Source organism: Sphaerodactylus townsendi, linkage group LG15 (genome assembly GCF_021028975.2).
Source record: "Sphaerodactylus townsendi isolate TG3544 linkage group LG15, MPM_Stown_v2.3, whole genome shotgun sequence".
NCBI lineage: Eukaryota > Metazoa > Chordata > Lepidosauria > Squamata > Sphaerodactylidae > Sphaerodactylus > Sphaerodactylus townsendi.
The window spans coordinates 32367332-32387408 of NC_059439.1; the positions used below are offsets into that span (position 1 = coordinate 32367332).

General features: G+C 49.3%; 1 protein-coding gene across 1 annotated transcript in view; it reads left to right on the forward strand.

Moving 5' to 3' along the window:
- STX1B (syntaxin 1B) overlaps window positions 1–20077 on the forward strand; it is a 55933-nt gene that overhangs the window by 30674 nt on the left and 5182 nt on the right. Inside the window, exons 2-8 of the mRNA XM_048517036.1 lie at window positions 7507–7581; window positions 15189–15288; window positions 15617–15691; window positions 16019–16092; window positions 16921–17029; window positions 17749–17822; window positions 18892–19029. Of these exons, the coding sequence (XP_048372993.1) occupies window positions 7507–7581; window positions 15189–15288; window positions 15617–15691; window positions 16019–16092; window positions 16921–17029; window positions 17749–17822; window positions 18892–19029 (645 nt within the window). The remainder of the gene's footprint in view (window positions 1–7506; window positions 7582–15188; window positions 15289–15616; window positions 15692–16018; window positions 16093–16920; window positions 17030–17748; window positions 17823–18891; window positions 19030–20077) is intronic.

Below are 20077 nucleotides of genomic sequence, written 5' to 3' on the forward strand. Positions count from 1 at the left end.
GAGGGGAGACGGGAGAGAGTCCCGACTCCCGGCCCACTGATGTTCCCTTCTGAGGTGTTGGGATGGAACCTGGGAGTTTTGGTTTCTGGATCTGTCTTTTCTAACCGTTTCAGATTGAGGCTAGAACTTTTATTCTCAGTGTAGTAAACTCATGTATCTAATCTGGAGGAACCGGGTTTGATTCCCAGCTCTGCCGCCTGAGCTGTGGAGGCTGATCTGGGGAATTCAGATTAGCCTGTACACTCCCACACACGCCAGCTGGGTGACCTTGGGCTAGTCACAGCTTCTTGGAGCTCTCTCAGCCCCACCCACCTCACAGGGTGTTTGTTGTGAGGGGGGAAGGGCAAGGAGATTGTAAGCCCCTTTGAGTCTCCCTGCAGGAGAGAAAGTATTATAAATCCAAACCCTACCTCCTCCCCCCCTCCCCCTCTTCTTCTTCTTCTTCTTCTTCTTCTTCTTCTTCTTCTTCTTCTTCTTCTTCTTCTTCTTCTTCTTCTTCTTCTTCTTCTTCTTCTCAAGACAAAGGATCTGGGAGTCGGGCCGTCTTTTATCTGTTTAATCCATTAGACTCCTCCCATCATGTCTGTCCCTCAGCAAGCAGTACATCCGATGAGCCAGCATGGTGTAGTGGTTAAGAGCAGGTGCCCTCTAATCTGGAGAACTGGGTTTGATTCCCAGCGCTGCTGCTTGAGCTGTGGAGGCTTATCTGGGGAACCAGATTAGCTTGTGCACTCCGACACGTGCCAGGTGGGTGACCTTGGGCTAGTCACAGTTCTTCGGAGCTCTCTCAGCCCCACCCTCCTCACAGGGTGTTTGTTGTGGGGGGGGGGAGGGGAAGCCCCTTTGAGTCTCCTTACAGGAGAGAAAGAGGGAGATATAAATCCAAACTCTTCTTCTCCGCCAAAGACTGTTCTGCACCCAGCCTTCTGATTTCTTCCACAGTGACCAGTCTGTGCTTTTAATGAATGCATGACAAGCAACTTCCCATACAGCATTCCCTTACATAGAGACACACACAGGGATGGTGAAAAGCTTCACTTGTTGACTGATTTTGTTGTGTGTGTGTGTGTGTGTGTGTGTTTCCTGCCATTCAGTTGTACAAGGCTCAGGACCTCTGTGAAATGCAACAAAACAGAGGTGTATAAACTATAATCCATTTTGTTTCTTTAAAAAGAAGGAAGATGGAACCCAGTTTAAGTGTCTTTCCCCCCCATCTAGAACCTGATGTCTGCTTTTGCTACCTTATTGGCTAGAAAGTGGCATAGTCACTCTGGATCCCAGAGACCTTTTCCTGGCCAAAAAAAGCCAATCACACTTGAAGGAGAACGCCGGGCGTGAGGATTTAGACCTGCAAATTGAGGGAATCGGAAAACAGCCAGTCATTCATGCTGCAACGGGCAGCCCTGGGAGAATCCGGATATATTCAAATGCTGGGAAACCGGCTTCCAATCTGGTTTAAAAGAGGCTTGCAAGAGATTGGGTGGAGCCGGAGGAGGGCTGGCTGCCAATCACATCCGAGCGAGCGAGCGATATAAAAGGCGGAATCGTTTCTCAGCGCTGTGTTGAAAGACGGATAAGGCCTTTTCATCTTCCAGCTCTTATTTAGCTGAAGGGCTTGGGGTGGGGGGAGAGCAAGGCGAGGAAGCTGGTTTTCTTTGTACGCCGTTTCTTTTCGACGCTTAGCGGTCCGCCTTTTCCCCCCAAGATATTCCAGCCCAGAAAATGGTCTCTAGAGGCACAGGCTAACAACAAAATAGGTCTTAGCCTGTTCAGTGTTTATAGGGGAGACTGCCAGAGCGACCCTACGTTGAGCCTATGTTCAGTTGTGGGTTTATCTGAAATAAACCTGACCTAGTTAGCCACGGAGGAGGGCTTTGGAATCCTGTACGGATGAAATGCTGGAAAAGGGATCCAGGAGAGTTGGATTCCAGTCCACGTTTGCTGGTTGGCCTTGACGATCTCTCAGCCTGACCTACTTCACAAGGGTTGGTTTGGGGGACCTCAGGTGCCCCTCGAAGGAAGAGTGAGCGGCAAACATGATGGAGAAGCAAATCCCAAGCCCTTTTCCAACTAAATCCCAACTAATTTCTTAGAATCCTTGAAAACGGAGGAGGAGAGAGAGGGAGGGAGGGGGAATCACAGGCAGAATGTTCCCAAATATTTATACCACCAGGAGGCACGAGCAGAACGACAGTAGATAGATAGCCCCTAAGTGCCCTGCGGCGTCTTCTGAATCATCCAGCTCTTGCCACCCTTGAAGATGGATGGACCGTTTCTCTGAGCTGATAGAGTTGCTGATCTGTGCTCTTGCGGTGACCTTGGCCCGCCTCCTCTCTCCTGATGCAAACTGGCAAGTGGAGCAGCCAGTCACAACCAGGAACAACAAAGAAACCACAAAGCACCCAAAAACTTGGGACGGTAGTTATTTGAGCCCCAGTGACTCAGAAGCCCTGTGCAAATATCTTTGGAATGTAGCCAGCCGTGGGTGAGCCACGATGTAGGACCCGGCCTTCCAAAGTAGAGAGATAGCTGGAGGAGCCAATCAGCTTCCCCTAGAATTGCCATATTCCTATGAGCAGGACAAACTGCTGGCACTGATTGGCTTCTCTCACTTTAGTAGCGGCCAGGAAGCGTGAAATTACTGTTTACCGTTACAATGCCCCAGTTTTGCGGGTGGTATTTATCCAGGGAGCCTGCTGTGATTCTAATATGAAAAGCAAAACTCTAGTCCCCCTCCTGCCCCTCCCTTGCGTGCCACCCCTCCCCTCCCTCCACTAGGATGGGTGGCCATGTCCAGATGCCGGCCCCCTCCCCTCCCTTGCATGCCACCCCTCCCTCCTGTCCCCTCCCCCTCGATCTTGTACCTCTCTATCCTGCATTGGTTAGGCCTCACCTGGAATATTGGGCAGATATTGGGAAGAACAAAGCAGTAGCAACAAGACAGAAAGAAAGAAAGAAAGAAAGAAAGAAAGAAAGAAAGAAAGAAAGAAAGAAAGAAAGAAAGAAAGAAAGAAAGAAAGAAAGAAAGAAAGAAAGAAAGAAGGAAGGAAGGAAGGAAAGAAAGAAAGAAAGAAAGAAAGAAAGAAAGAAAGAAAGAAAGAAAGAAAGAAAGAAAGAAAGAAAGAAAGAAAGAAAGAAAGAAAGAAAGAAAGAAAGAAGAAAGGCAGGAAGGAAGGAAGGAAGGAAGGAAAGAAAGAAAGAAAGAAAGAAAGAAAGAAAGAAAGAAAGAAAGAAAGAAAGAAAGAAAGAAAGAAAGAAAGAAAGAAAGAAAGAAAGACTCTAGTCCTTATGGCTATGGCAGGAAAACATTAATAACCGGAAAACATCGCCACTGTCACAGTGTACAATATCGACTGTTCTCTTGCAACTTGTAATTGGTAAATCTCCCCCGCCCCTCTTTGGATGGGGATATATTGGGGGTGGGACACCCCCCCCCCAATGGACTCCCAGCAATAGTAACTGCTCCTTAGCTGTCTCTTTCTCTTCTTCTTCCTCCCCGTAGCTGGAAGGACAAGGAAGAAGAAGAAGAAGAGTTTGGATTTATACCCCCCCTTTCTCTCCTGCAGGAGACTCAAAGGGGCTTACAATCTCCTTGCCCTTCCCCCTCACAACAAACACCCTGTGAGGTAGGTGGGGCTGAGAGAGCTCCGAGAAGCTGTGACTAGCCCAAGGTCACCCAGCTGGCGTGTGTGGGAGTGTACAGGCTAATCTGAATTCCCCAGATAAGCCTCCACAGCACAGGCGGCAGAGCGGAGAATCAAACCCGGTGCCTCCAGATTAGATACACGAGCTCTTAACCTGGGCAATTGCCAGCCACTGGCATAAATGCACATATTTGTTTGAACAAAAAGCACATCCTTTCAGCAGCCTTTCAGGGATCTGTCTTCTTTCCCAAGAATGCCGTCCTTTCAAGACCGAACCTTCCGCTCCTGAAGGGATGGGGGGGAGCGTGCGTTTCCCCCCACCCCTTCTTTTTTGTCCTCCGCAACCAGGCCGGGTTATTTTGGGAAGATGGTTTTCCTGGAAGGAGAGAAGGAATCTGATCGTCTTCTGGAGTGATGCGGCTCTCTGCCCTTTCTCTTTCTGTCTCTCCCGCACGCACGCCAAGCCGGGGTGTGAATGGCTGTTTGGGGGCATGTGCTGTTGTGCCACTCGGATCGCTGTGACCTTGGACAAAAGGAGGAGACGGCGGGGAGAGCTTCGTCATACCGTGGCTGGTGCCCTTCAAGAGGCAGAGCTGGGCACAGGTCCAAAAACCCCGCTCTCTTTCTCCAGTGGCCCCCCCCCCCATGGCAATGGGAACGACTTTCTCTATCTGAGTGGCCTCCGCACAACCAATGCCAGGTTTCTCCAGCTCTGTGGAGTCACACACGTGTACCCGAGGGGGGTACTTTCCACCCGGCTGAACTGTTTCCCTGCAACTTGTCGCTGTGGGCTAAATCAAATTTTTGTTGGCTGCCCTTATATAAAGAGAAATACGGCATCTCTGCTGAGAAGTCAGGATTGTAGCCCTGGCAAACTGGTCCATGGGTGTTGGGGGTAAGGAATCAGGATGGCTCATTCCGCACACGCAGAATAATGCACTTTCAAACTGCTTTCAGTGCTCTTTGAAGCTGTGCGGAATGGCAAAATCCACTTGCAAACAGTTGTGAAAGAGGTTTGAAAACGCATTATTTTGCGTGTGCGGAAGGGGCCGATGAGAAGGGGGGAGAGAGAGAGAGAGAGAGGCTACAGTTTAACTCTCAACATCAGGGCCCAGTTAGCATGAGCTGATGGAGTGGAAGACCTCTTTCTGTACCTTTTATCTGATCAAGCTGCAGTTGGGGCTTAAGTGATTGGCTACACCACCGTACAAAAGGAAATTGCCCCGCTAATAGAAAGGTAGTTTATTGGGGAGAAAGGTTCAGACTAGCTTTCTACATGCAGGGATTTCCCCCCTCTGCAACACAGAAGCGTTCAACTGTGTCACTCTCCATCTGTCATCTGCCGCAGTACAATCCTGGAATGGATTTACTCCCTTACCTGCTGTTTGTGTAGATGAAGTTGGAGTAGTATGGGCCAAAGGAAAATTGTTGGTGGAATTCCCCTGGGTTCGTAGAGGTGGATTCTGGCTCCCTTTACTTTGGGAGGGGAACGAGGCATTGTGGATTACAGTCAAAAGAACTGTGGGAAACAAGAGCCAGTGTGGTGTAGTGGTTAAGAGCAGGGGGATTCTAATCTGGAGAACCGGGTTTGATTCCCTACTCCTCCACCTGAGTGGCAGAGGCTTATCTGGCGAACCAGATGAGCTTCCGCACTACTACATTCCTGCTGGGTGACTTTGGGCTAGTAGTCACAGTTCTCTCAGGACTCTCTCAGCCCCACAAGGTGTCTGTTGTGGGAGAGGAAGGGAAAGGAGCTGGTAAGCCCCCCTGAGTCTCCTTACAGGAGAGAAAGGTGGGGTGTAAATCCAAACTACTCCTCCTCCTCCTCCTCTTAACTTTCTACTGTGGAAGAAGTCTGAAAGCATCTATGGAAAATGGGTTCTCTCGGGTTTTCTTTCTTGGTAGGAGTTAAATATGGTCCTGGGAGATTACAACAGGAAGGAAGTCACAACTCCTGGATTCTGTTGCTAACTCTGGACAACAAATCTGCTCATTCATCCTCTTGGGGTTTTTCAGACAGCGCTTAGTTTGTAAAATGTGGGTTTCCAAAGAACAGTCCTGTTCTCTCTCTGCTGGAGTCCTTTATTTCTGAGCCTAGTTGTCTAGGGGCTGGTTAGGATTAATCAGGGTATGAGAGAGGTGTGGACATGTATTCAAGTGTGATGTAGTCTTTAGGGTTGCTGTACTGGTTCCGTGGCTGAGCCTGGCCATTAAAAACAGTTTTGCATCATTTTGATTGGTCCCAGTAGAAAGTTTTGCCTTGAATTTTTGTTCGTTTGTTTTCAATTTCATATGGGGCCAATATGGCTGGTTACAAAAATGACCTCTTTTGGTGACCTTTTCTCAGCAGCTGGGTTTGGAAACTGGAGCGCTGTCATTTGTTTTTGTACATGGCAGTCATAGCTCACTTGGCAAATGGTCTGAGGAGCAACTTTAGGAGCTGTGTATGCTTAAACTAGAGAAGAGAAGGTTAAGGAGCAGCAGTGGCGTAGTGGTTAAGAGCAGGTGCACGCTGATCTGGAGGAACCGGGTTTGATTCCCAGCTCTGCCGCTCGAGTTGTGGAGGCTTATCTGGGGAATTCAGATTAGCCTGCGCACTCCCACACATGCCAGCTGGGTGACCTTGGGCTAGTCACAGCTTTCCGGAGCTCCCTCAGCCCCACTCACCTCACAGGGTGTTTGTTGTGAGGGGGGAAGGGAAAGGAGATTGTCAGCCCCTTTGAGTCTCCTACAGGAGAGAAAGGGGGGATATAAATCCAAACTCTTCTTCTTCTTCTTAAGGGACGACATGATACCATGTTTGAATATTTGAAGAGATGTCGTGTCGAAGAGGGAGCAAGCTTGTTTTCTGCTGCTCCAGAGGCTAAGGCTCATTCCGCACATGCAGAATAATGCACTTTCAAACTGCTTTCAGTGCTCTTTGAAGCTGTGCGGAATGGCAAAATCCACTTGCAAACAGTTGTGAAAGTGGTTTGAAAATGCATTATTTTGCATGTGTGGAAGGGGCCTAAGACAAGGAGTAATGGATTCAAAGAGAAGGAAAAGAGATTCCACCTAAACTTTAGGAAGAACTTCCAGACAGTAAGTGCCGTTCAACAGTGGGATATGCTGCCAGAGTGTGGTGGAGTCTCCTTCTTTGGAAGTTTTTAAACAGAGGCTGGGAGGCCATCTGTCGGAGGTGCTTCGGTTGTGTCTTTCTGAAGGACAGGGGGTTGGCGTTGACGGCTCTTGTGTCCTCTTCCATCTTTGTGATTCTATAATTCTTCCCTTGTGGTACTCAAGGCAGCTGTGATGGGATTCCTAGGAAGTCTCCCGTCTAGCTACTGCCCAAGCTCATATCTGAGGGCTGTGGTGGGATCCAAAAATTTTAGTAACAGGTTCCCATGGTGGTGGGATTCAAACTGTGGCGTAGCGCCAATGGGGCTGGGCGGGGCACGACGGGGGCGGGGCATTCCTGGGCGGGGCTGTGGCAAGGACGCAGCCGCTGCACCGGTCCTTGGGTGGGAAACGAATGCACGCAGGCGCAGGCTGCCACGCACACCAGTGCACCTCCTGCTAGACTGCTTCACGTTCTGCGCACTACTGCTGAGAGGAGGGGTGTAACTAAAGCAAAAATCACGTGGCAAAATCACCAATTAGTAACCCCCTCTCAGCACACACAAATAATTAGTAACCTACTCTCGGGAACCTGTGAGAACCTGCTGGATCCCACCTCTGTCTGAGGGGCTTCAGCATGGTGCTTGTATCAGGTGGCCTTTTCAACAGGCTGGCTTGTTCAAGCTCTTAGTGTTTCATAGAGGTGTCAACGCAGCTTTTTAAAAGAAGTTCTCGCACACAATAACACACCTTGTCTCTTGGGCAGGCCAAAGACAGCGACGATGAGGAAGAGGTGGTGCACGTGGACCGAGACCATTTCATGGATGAATTCTTCGAACAGGTAAGAGGAGAGGGTTAAAGCTGCACCTGAGAAGCATCCCCAGCCCGGCAGGCGGAAGACTCCCAAGTTGGCTGATTGAGCCAGAGTATGCAAATCAGGTGTATTTGCATACTTTTTGCGCTGTTTGTTTTCAACAGCGTATCGCCCACATGTGTAATTGGTGCCTGAGCAGAGACACAGATCTGATGTTTCAAAAAAAACCCCCAAAACTAAATGGGGACGACATTCAAACGGCCCCCACTGCAGAACCAACATTTAGACACTTGGGTTCACCTAAAAAGACCCCCTCCCCTAAACCTGAGCATGTAATTTGTGTAACACCCCGAGGTTCCAGTATCCCTTGCAAAATGAAAATCACTAGTGAAAATTTTGCGTCCAACTGAAAACCAGAGAGAGAATTTCTTCTCAAATGCAAAGCTTCCCTGTTTCAAGGCAGTGTATCTGTTTGGATGTGCTCTGTTTTGTAACTGTTGGGTTTATTTTTTGTCACCGGCTTCATGTTGTAAGCTGGGTTGAGCTGTATTTGGAAGGGCAGGGCAGAAGTGTTTTAATAACCAAAATCAACAGATATACTGCCTTGGAACAGATGGGCTTCATTTAATCTTCTTACCAAATATCTCACTGCCAGACATGAGGAACCACCGTCATTCAGCTTGCAGATCAGACTAGTTACAGCTAAGGAACTGACTAGGAAAAAGTTCTCTGAGGCTCCTTCCGCACATGCAGAATAATGCACTTTCAAACTACTTTCAGTGCTCTTTGAAGCTGTGCAGAATAGCAAAATCCACTTGCAAACAGTTGTGAAAGTGGTTTGAAAACGCATTATTCTGCGTGTGCGGAAGGGACCTGAGGAGCAAACATTCTGCCAGCTTTTCCAATGACTGGCAAAGAAAGGGCCCTAAATAGTTCTTTAGACCATCTGTTCTAGAGAATAGGAGCAAGAAAAGACAAAACTGGGGATCAAATTACCAGTGATCATGTTAGCGAAACACAAGACTGTGTGAAGACCATAATTGGTGCATAGGATAATATGGGAGAAAACAGTCCTTTAAGAACATAAGAAAGTGCCTGATGGATCAGACCAGAGTCCATCTAGTCCAGCACTCTGCTACTTGCAGTGGCCCACCAGGTGCCTTTGGGAGCTCACCGGCAGGATGTGAAAGCAATGGCCTGCTGCTGCTGCTGCTGCTTCCGAGCACCAGGTCTGCTAAGGCAATTGCAATCTCAGATCAAGGAGGATCAATATTGGTAGCCATAGATCGACTTCTCCTCCATAAATCTAGCCAAGCCCCTTTTAAAGCTATCCAGGTTAGTGGCCATCACCACCTCCTGTGGCAGCATATTCCAAACACTGATCACTCGTTGCATGAAGAAATGTTTCCTTTTACTAGTCCTAATTCTCTTTCCCTTCCCCCCGCCCCCCCAGCATTTTCAATGTATGTCCTCTGGCAATGTTGAAAGTGTTTAACAGTTAGAGTTAGAGCACTTGGAAACTTGTACTTGGAAACAATGAATGGTTTCAGAATTGGTATAATGTGACCGTGCCAACTCACTTAACTTGCTACATTTTGCATTAGAGCTGAAACTTTGGCGTTGTCTCCAAGGACAGCTCCACACAGAGTATATTGCAGCAATCTAACAATGAGGTGGTCTAAGAAGCTTTTCCAATGTTTCCTTTTCCACTCTTAAAATCAGATGCTCAATAGATGATTGGGACAGAGTCAGGTTTACATAGTATCTCAACTATGCCCTGTAACTGCAGTCTTTCCTGTTCCATAGGCATGACTTCCATATAAAATCTGAATACTTGAAAAGTGTCTACTTTTTGTGTGTGGCGTGCACTTGGAAAGTATGTACTGAAACCCACCCAAAGCTATACTGCAGCACCTTTCTCAAAACAAGCAGTGTGGATTTGATATCATATAAAAATAAATAAGGTGCAATTCCCAGTAAATAGCTGGGAACTCCTGCTTATTTTGAGATAGTAGCTACAGTGTAGTTTTTGGGTGGGTTTCATCACATACTGTCTGTCTATACTGCATTTGGAGATATTGTTATTTTGCTATGTTGACCAAACTGGAAAGTTGACCAAACTGGAGAGACCAAAGAAGCATATTGATTTGAAGAGCTTCTGGCCTTCTGGTATAACTGTGCTAGTTATTCCACCTGCAGGAAATCAGGTGCAAATTCTCTCCCTCGCCTAATTTCCTTGTCTCTTCGCCACTTGCTACTTTTCCCAAAATCCCAGGTCTGCTAACCCTTCCCAGCCATACTCAAGTAAGCACACAAACTGCCCCATTTCATTCAAAATGCAGTTTCGTACAGCTTTGATGCCGCCGTTTCAATGTTCTTACAAACTTTTTCTAGCTTTAAAAAGGGCTTGGACAGATTTATGGAGGAGAAGTCAATCTATGGCTACCAATCTTGATCCTCCTTGATCTCAGATTGCAAATGCCTTAGCAGACCAGGTACTCAGGAGCAGCAGCAGCAGCAGAAGGCCATTGCTTTCACATCCTGCATGTGAGCTCCCAAAGGCACCTGGTGGGCCACTGCGAGTAGCAGAGAGCTGGACTAGATGGACTCTGGTCTGATCCAGCAGGCTAGTTCTTATGTTCTTATGTTCTTTTCTTGCCAACCTTGGATTTCCCCTCCTGCAGAATTGGGGGCCTGTAGTATAACCAGCTTTGGTTATACTACAGGCCCCCAATTCTGCAGGAGGGGAAATCCAAGGTTGGTTATGCTAAGTTGGTTATGTTAAGTTGTGAGCATTTAGCTTTGGTTATGTTAAGTTGTGAGCATTTAGTCTTCCAGGTATATGTGATGATTGGATATCCTTTTGTTTACACTGTGATGAACTCTACTGGTGTATAAAGCAAAGCACAGAGGTTTCTGGTTTTTTGAGCACACGGCCTATCGGAAGAGGAGCTGCGTGGCGTAGTGGTTAAGCGCTTGCACTGCCAGTCACACAGTCAGGAGTTTGAGCCAATTGTGGGTCCGATATCCCGGCAGCTGGCTCATGGTCAACTCAGCCATCCATCCATTTTGGTCCGTAAAATGAGTACCTAGCTCTCTTAATAGGAGGTGAAGAATAGCGAGGAAAGCAATGGCAAACTACCCCCACAAAACAGCTTGCCTATGCCAAAGTCACTGCGCTTTCGCCAATAGTCCCAGGGTCGAACATGACTGAAGGGGAAACTTTACCTTTACCTCGGGAGCAACAGCCGCAGAAGGCCCTTGCTTTCACATCCTGCATGTGAGCTCCCAATGGCACCTGGTGGGCCACTGCGAGTAGCAGAGAGCTGGACTAGATGGACTCTGGTCTGATCCAGCTGGCTTGTTCTTATGTTCTAATGTTCTTACCTATAGGAAGGAGGGGTGTTACACTCATTCAACCTCTGACTTGCCCCTCTTCTATTTGAATTCATTGCCATCCTCCCCTTTAATACTGGCAGAGAAAATATAGTGGTGTATGCATGTGTCTGTGGCAAGACATTACGGAGAGATAAACCGGAGAGGGTCAGCTTTAAAGACCCACAGGGCTCCTTTAGTCAAAAGCCAGAGTGCACTTCCTGCTCTATCTGTTACCAAAACAGGCCTGAGTTTAAAAACACAAGTCTGGCCCGCAGCCTTTAATGCCAGCGGTCAACAACAAACGTGATGCGTATTTCCCTCCCACACACGTGCGGGGTACCGACCACAAAATGGCCCTTATCAATGGGAACAAGCCCTTAAGTTTGTGGTTTTCCAACACAGAGGGATGCTCAGGCAAAGGGCATCAGCAGGACCTTGGGTCTGGTTTGAGGGACGCTGCCGAAGCGATTGCCTGCTGCATCTTAGGCCGCTGCATATTTCAGGACCTTGGATAGAGTCCTCCACTGTTCTAGCCTGAAGGCCCCACATTTCCCAGCCTTTTTGCACGACAGCGCCCGCTAGTGTCAACACTGGGAGACTGCAGGCAGCCAACCCTTTTCAACAAGCAAGGATTTCCCAACAGTTGTCACTCTGGGTATCATTCCCCAAGATTTGTCATCCTGAACAAAGCTGCTTTTTGTGTTTTTTTCAAGATGCTCAGGGATACACACACACCCCCAGCTCTGGGGCAGAACGGGGCGTTCCAGAGGCATTCCAGTGGCATTAGCTGCTCTGCTCCCTTCCCAGATAGGACAGGGTTTTCCCTACTGAGAAATTCGCTTTGCTGATGGAAAGACATCACACAGCTAAAGGAGAGAGATGGCCACGTGGACCCCCAGGCGAGCATCTACGTGGGGAACAATCTATTTTCGATGTGCAGGTGTGAGCAGGAGTGGCGTAGTGGCTAAGAGAGGTGGCTAAGAGCAGGTGCACTCTGATCTGGAGGAACCGGGTTTGATTCCCAGCTCTGCCACTTGAGTTGTGGAGGCTTATCTGGGGAATTCAGAGTAGCCTGTACACTCCCATACACGCCAGCTGGGTGACCTTGGGCTAGTCACAGCTTCTCGGAGCTCTCTCGGCCCCACCTACCTCACAGGGTGTTTGTTGTGAGGGGGGAAGGGCAAGGAGATTGTCAGCCCCTTTGAGTCTCCTGCAGGAGAGAAAGGGGGGATATAAATCCAAACTCCTCCTCCTCCTCATGCCTGCTGGTGTTCCAAGCAAGGCCTCACTCCAAGACTGTGGAAGAAAATTCTATTGCTACAGCGGGAGAGGACCAGAAGAAGATTTTGGATTTATATTCCCCCTTTTCTCTCTTGTAAGAAGACTCAAAGGGGCTTGCAATCTTCTTTCCCTCCCACCCTCACAACAAACACCCTGTGAGGTGGGTGGGGCTGAGAGAGCTCCAAAGAACTGTGACGTACCCAAAGGTCACCCAGCTGGCCTGTGTTAGAGTGCACAAGCTAATCTAGTTCACCAGACAAGCCTCCGCAGCTCAAGTGGCAGCGCTGGGAATCAAACCCAGTTCCTCCAGATCAGAGTGCACGTGCTCTTAACCAGGGGCGTAATGAGGCAAACTGTAGCCCTGGACAAAACCTGAGTTGGATGCCCCCATCCCCATCCCCACCCCCATGGGCGGCCACTCCACCACAACCCAAAAAAATTTGCACCAGGACATTGGTGCATGCAGGGGGTGCATTGTTAGACATATCAGCACCAAAATTTCAGTGTATCATCAGGAGACTGTACTGATGATGCCACCCAGGTTTGGTGAAGTTTGGTACAGGGGGTCCAAAGTTATGGACCCTCAAAGGTGCAGCCCCCATCTCCTATTAGCTCCCATTGGAAACAATGCGGGATGGGGGCACTCCCTTTGGGAGTCCATAACTTTTGACTCCCTAAACCAAACCTCACCAAACCTGGTTAATATCATCAGGAGAGTCTCCCAAAAACTCCCTGAAATTTTGGTGCTGCTAGCCCAGGGGTAGGGAACCTGCGGCTCTCCAGATGTTCAGGAACTACAGCCAATTGGCCATGCTGACAGAGGCTGATGGGAATTGTAGTTCCTGAACATCTGGAGAGCCGCAGGTTCCCTACCCCTGTGCTAGCCTAAAAACTGCACCCCCTGCAGGCCAAAAACGGAAAAACACTGAAAATACAAAAAAAATTCCACAAACGAACTTGCAGTTTTTGCGCCCCCCACAAGGGGGCGCCCTGGGCAACTGCCCACTTTGCCCAATGGGAGGAACGCCTCTGCTCTTAACCACTGCACCACCCTGGCTCCCGCATCACAAGGACCCCGCAGGTCCTTCAAACCCAGCACCCACAGTGGCCTCAGAGGTGAGGACAGATATATTGCAACCACTCACCTTGTCTGCAACTCTCTTCTTCGACAACAGACAAGGGGGTGCTCAGCTTTTCCCCGCTCCTTCCGATCTCTCTTCCGGCCCTGCAAATGCTGCTTTGGAGCCCATGACAGATTGGCATCCCCCCGCCCAAGGCGGTACCCCACGATGACATCAGCAGCTGGCTTGGCATTTGCCTCAGCCGGCCTCCTGCCGAGGCCCTGCTGCCCGAGGCTTTCACGCAGGATGCTCTGAGATCAGGTCCTGGGGTTTTTGCTGGAGGCGCATGCAGATCTTACAGGACAGATTGTCTTCTTTTTTCCCCCCAGTAAGATGCTGTCTTTCAGCGGACCAAACCCTGCAGTCTGTGCACGCGACCTGTGGTGCATTCTCGGCTCAGAGGAGAGGCAGCGTGGTGCAGTGGTTAAGAGCAGGTGGATTCTAATCTGGAGAGCCGGCTTTGATTCCCCACTCCTCCACCTGAGTGGCGGAGGCTTATCTGGTGAACCAGATGTGTTTCCCCACTCCTACGTTCCTGCTGGGTGACCTTGGGCTGGTCACAGTTCTCTCAGAACTCTCTCAGTCCCACCTGCCTCACGAGAAGAAGAAGAGAAGAAGAAGAAGAGTTAGGATTTATATCCCCCCCTTTCTCTCCTGCAGGAGACTCAAAGGGGCTGACAATCTCCTTGCCCTTCCCCCCTCACAACAAACACCCTGTGAGGTAGGTGGGGCTGAGAGAGCTCCGAGAAGCTGTGACTAGCCCAAGGTCACCCAGCTGGCGTGTGTGGGAGTGCACAGGCTAATCTGAATTCCCCAGATAAGCCTCCACAGCTCAGGCGGCAGAGCTGGGAATCAAACCCGGTTCCTCCAGATTAGATACACGAGCTCTTAACCTTCTACTCCACTGCTGCTCCAGACAACAGACAACAAGGTGTCTGTTGTGGGGAGAGGAAGGGAAAGGAGTGGGGAATCAAACCCGGTTCTCCAGACTAGAGATCCACCTACTCTTAACCACTAAGCCACACTGACTCCTCTCTTCTGTATTGTGCACAGGCCCTGCGTGTATTCGAACAGAAATCGAAACGAAGGGCTGCACGTAACTTTTCTTTCTCTGTAGCTAATCCATTGACTGTCTTCCAGCCTCAAACTCCTGTGGCTCCAGGATCTGTGAAAACCACAGAGGCCTCGCCTGAATTGACCCAACTATTGGATAGAGAGTTCTCTACCCTAATCACCGCAGCCAAGAAAACGTGCTCCCCCTTGTATTTTTCTCTCCCATTTGAATGGGGCCACTTGGCACACTACCTGTATTGCTTAATAAACCCTGCTCAAAGGAGAGCCATAATGCTCGCCAGGTTTAATGTTATGCCTTCTGCCTTGCTACATGACAGATTTAATAAGCAAGAAAAGGCTAAAAGATTGTACCCATGTAACGATGGCTCAGTTGAATCTCTGGCCCACCAATTACTACACTGTCTCAGACTCAAGGAAATCAGATCCAAGTATGTGAATCTTACTCCTTTACATTTACCCCATCTCCCCGATTTAATTAGATTACACTGCTTGTTGGACAATCCTGATCCTTCTCTCTGTATGATCGTGGCAGACTTTCTCCTGGAAATTACTAAACGCCAGTAGATTTCCTTCGACCTAACATTTATTTCCTGTATTGTATATGCTTTTTAATCCGTTCTTTATTATTGTTGTACTGTTGTCTATGCCAATAAAGGCATGCTGCTGCCTTAATTGACCCCGGAAACACCTTTCATCTCACCTTGTGGAGTAGTGGGTGTGAAAGCCTGCAGCCTCATTGGGAGGGAACTCTTAAGGGTGCCGTTCCGTGTCTTTGCCCAGGTGGAGGAGATCCGTGGCTGCATTGAGAAGCTCTCGGAGGATGTGGAGTTGGTGAAGAAGCAGCACAGCGCCATCTTGGCTGCGCCCAACCCAGATGAGAGTAAGTGGACCCGACCAATATCGGGAGCATGTTCCGTGACATCATCCCACGCGCCTGCACACAGCCCGGGTTAACCCAAACTCCCGTAGGCGTGGAAACTTAACGTGTACGCAGTGCTCTCTCACCAGATCCTGTGAACATTCCCCCAGGTTTGTGAACATCCCTCACGCTTGCCCACAGAACGTGCGAACCACGCTCAAACGTGCACGGTCACGTTCTCCAGACATCCCCGAATTCTGTCGGCCAGCGGGTGCAGACACAGATGAGCATCCCAGAGCCCCTGCTGGGACGGCTGTCAATCACCCCTTTTTTTCTGCTCCCTCTGCAGAGACCAAGCAAGAACTGGAGGACCTCACAGCTGATATCAAGAAGACTGCCAACAAGGTGCGCTCCAAGTTGAAAGGTAAGAGCTGGTTTGGGGCCGGGCCCTATTGTCCTCCATCGCAATGTTTAGCATTCTCAGTGTTCAAAGTGTGTTCCTTGTCACCTTAACCCACAAGGGGTTACCAAGAGCCAGCTAAGACTTAACAACTAAGACCGCCCCTAAGGCAGGGGAACTAGTGAGCTTAATTTCAGAAAATCATCAACACCCTAGGAACGTTTTTGACCTGAAGTTCTGGTGGCTCAGCAGGAAAAGCAATGAGACCCAGATCCCAAGGCTCTGGGTTCTAGTCCTAGTAACTCCGTGCACGCCACAGCTCTGAAACCTCTGCTTTTCTCATCTCTGCAGCGATTGAGCAGAGTATTGAGCAGGAGGAAGTGCAGAACCGGTCCTCAGCTGACCTGCGGATCCGGAAAACACAGGTACTCCGCTTCTCCTCGCCCGTAGACCTGATTTGATTATTTGTCCTTTTTTGGGCTTACTCTTTCCCTTCATGTCCTTTCCTTTATGATCTGTTACTACTGATGATCATGTTCAGTCTTACCTTGCAACTTCACGTGTGTGGGATTTTATTTATTTACACTATTAGTAGCCTGCCTTTCTGATATATGCTCAAGGCAGAGTATACATAGTGAGTCAGGGCAATCAACAAAATACAGACTTCCTCTTTGTGAGCTGGTTTAGAATTCAGATTAAGAGGGAATTTGCTGACTGCCGAATGAAACCAGCAGAAAGGAGATGGGGGGGAAGGGAGAGGCAGAATTTGGGCCACAAACTGTGCAGTTGTTGAAATGGATTCTTGGGGTTCCTTCCTCACCAGATAGCCTTCTGGAGAGCATGTGTGGTGTAGTGGTTAAGAGCAGATGCACTCTAATCTGGAGAACCGGGTTGATTCCCCGCTCTGCCACCTGAGCTGTGGAGGCGTATCTGGGGAACCAGATTCGCTTGTGCACTCCAACCCATGCCAGCTGGGTGACCTTGGGCTAGTCACAGTTCTTTGGAGCTCTCTCAGCCCCACCCACCTCACCAGGTGTTTCTTCGGGGGGAGGAGTTTATAAGCCCCTTTGAGTCTCCTTGCAGGAGAGAAAGGGGGGATGTAAATCCAAACTCTTCTTCTCCTTTTCCTCCTCCTCCTCCCACCGCCCAGCCAATAAATCCTAGCTTATAGGATGATGGCTGTCCAGACAGAGTCTCCCTGTGCTATTATTTGGTTTGTCCATACCTGACTGTCTCCCCCTCTCTTTGGCAAGCACTCAACCCTCTCCCGCAAGTTTGTGGAAGTGATGACGGAGTACAACACAACCCAGTCCAAATATCGAGATCGTTGCAAGGACCGTATCCAGAGGCAACTGGAGATAAGTGCGTCCTTTCACCTTTCGCCGTTCACTTGAGAAACACCCCTGCGGCATCACACCCATTAAATCCCCACCTTCCCTTGTGAGCAGTCCAAAGTCTCTTCTGCACAGCACATTTCATTTGCATTGTCTTTATTGGACTCATCCCGGGTATGTTGGAAAGAGAGTTAAACCGGGCTAAGAACGAAGGCAGCTGTGCCACTTAGCATGCACAGAGCGGTTTTCCCTTACTGCAGAGTAATGAAATCATCTACAGGGCTGGACTTATAGGACAAAGGGGTGCAACTTCCAAGGGGGTGTGAACTTCTGCACCACTGCAAGAGTAGAAACCCAGACACCCCGGGGCATCCTTGCGGAGGCATCTTATTCATACTTTAAAGCAAGAACGCTCTCTTGCATACTAACTGCATTTTTATCCTCCCGAGGAAACCATGCCAGTGTATATGGACCTTGCCTTTATCTTTACGACAATCCTGTGACGTAAAGTACAGAAACCTCTTTTTCCCCCTCTGTGCTTGCGTTGTTCACTAGCATGTGTGGGAGCCTGCCCCCTTCTACGTGACTGGAAAAAAGCTGAGAGGAAATACACTGCTTTGTTGTTAAGGGGGCCATGTATGAATCGGCCCCGTTGGCTGCGGTAGCCTGTTGCCCCATTAGGGGTCGCTGTACTGCAAGATGTAGCGGTTCCTCGTGGCTCTCTCTCTAACCCCTCTCTTCTTGCAGCTGGCAGGACAACTACCAATGAGGAACTAGAAGACATGCTGGAGAGCGGCAAGTTGGCGATTTTCACCGATGATGTATGTTGCATGGCTGTCCCTTGCATTATTGGGGGGTTTGGTTTATAGAATCATAGAGGACTTCTTCTTCTTCTTCTTCTTCTTCTTCTTCTTCTTCTTCTTCTTCTTCTTCTTCTTCTTCTTCTTCTTCTTCTTCTTCTCCTCCTCCTCCTCCTCCTCCTCCTCCTCCTTCTCATTCTCCTTCTCCTCCTCCTCCTCCTCCTCCTCCTCCTTCTCCTCCTCCTCCTCCTCCTCCTCCTCCTCCTCCTCCTTCTTCTTCTCCTTCTTCTTCTCCTTCTCCTCCTCTTCCTCCTCCTCCTTCTCATTCTCCTTCTTCTCCTTCTCCTTCTTCTCCTCCTCCTCCTTCTTCTCCTTCTCCTCCTCCTCCTTCTCCTCCTCCTTCTCCTCCTCCTCCTCCTTCTTCTCCTTCTCCTCCTTCTTCTCCTTCTTCTTCTTCTTCTCCTTCTCCTCCTCTTCCTCCTCCTCCTTCTCATTCTCCTTCTTCTCCTCCTTCTTCTCCTCCTCCTCCTTCTCCTCCTCCTCCTCCTTCTTCTCCTTCTCCTTCTCCTTCTCCTTCTCCTCCTCTTCCTCCTCCTCCTTTTCATTCTCCTTCTTCTCCTCCTTCTTCTCCTTCTCCTCCTCCTCCTTCTCCTCCTCCTCCTCCTTCTCCTCCTCCTTCTCCTCCTCCTCCTCCTCCTCCTCCTTCTTCTCCTTCTTCTTCTTCTTCTTCTTCTCCTTCTCCTCCTCTTCCTCCTCTTCCTCCTCCTTCCTCCTCCTTCTTCTCCTTCTCCTCCTTCTTCTCCTCCTCCTCCTTCTTCTCCTTCTCCTCCTCCTCCTTCTCCTCCTTCTCCTCCTCCTCCTTCTTCTCCTTCTTCTCCTTCTTCTCCTTCTCCTCCTCTTCCTCCTCTTCCTTCCCCTCCTCCTCCTCCTCCTCTGATTTTTATATGACCATCCCTCACTTTATGTAACTTATTTGAGCAAAGGAGGGGATCTGAGGATTTGGGAAGGTTTCCTCCATTTTTCTAATTTTTGGCTTGGTGTGGAATTCCCTCTCCCTTTGATCGTGTCTGTGTCTCTGTCCTTTGCTCAGATCAAAATGGACTCACAGATGACGAAGCAGGCCCTGAACGAGATCGAAACCCGGCACAATGAGATCATCAAACTGGAAACCAGCATCCGGGAGCTGCATGACATGTTTGTGGACATGGCTATGTTGGTGGAGAGCCAGGTACGGACGACAGAGCTGGTCTGTGTTGGGTGGGTGGCCCTGCCGTTGGATCCTGCAGTCTGCCGTCACAGTCCCAGGGGTTCAGGGAACCAGCGATTGGTTCAGGAAGCAGAACCAAAACCTGTGTCTACTTCTTCATTTCTAAAACGAGTGGTCCCAGAGCATGAAACTCCCTGGAAGTTATGGTCTGTCACATTAGGAAGACCAGATATAAAAATTGTGGAAGTTTGAAGCTTTATTTGGTGAAAGGAAAAGGAAAAATTCTGCACATGCTCAGAAACATGTGTAGGAGCAGCAGTGGCGTAGGAGGTTAAGAGCTCTGGAGGAACCGGGTTTGATTCCCAGCTCTGCCGCCTGAGCTGTGGAGGCTTATCTGGGGAATTGAGATTAGCCTGTGCACTCCCACACACGCCAGCTGGGTGACTTTGGGCTAGTCACAGCTTCTCGGAGCTCTCTCAGCCCCACCTACCTCACGGGGTGTTTGTTGTGAGGGGGGAAGGGCAAGGAGATTGTCAGCCCCTTTGAGTCTCCTACAGGAGCAGCAGTGGCGTAGGAGGTTAAGAGCTCGTGTATCTAATCTGGAGGAACCGGGTTTGATTCCCAGCTCTGCCGCCTGAGCTGTGGAGAGCTTATCTGGGGAATTCAGATTAGCCTGTCCCTCCCACACCGCGCCAGCTTCTGGGTGACCTTGGGCTAGTCACAGCTTCTCGGAGCTCTCTCAGCCCCACCTACCTCACAGGGTGTTTGTTGTGAGGGGGGAAGGGCAAGGAGATTGTCAGCCCCTTTGAATCTCCTGCAGGAGAGAAAGGGGGGATATAAATCCAAACTCTTCTTCTTCTTCTTCTTCTAGGACTGAAAAATCAGGTTCATCTTTCAGTGGCCTGGCACTTAGTCGTGCTGTCCCTCCGCTCAAATTATGCAGCAGGCGCTTCCTGTTTCTTGCAGGCCTGTCACTTGTCAGTTCGTTAGTTAATCAGTTGAATTTTAATTTGGCTCCCTCCCAATAGTTCTAAAGAGAGAAATATGCTGTTTTTAGATTATCAGCCTG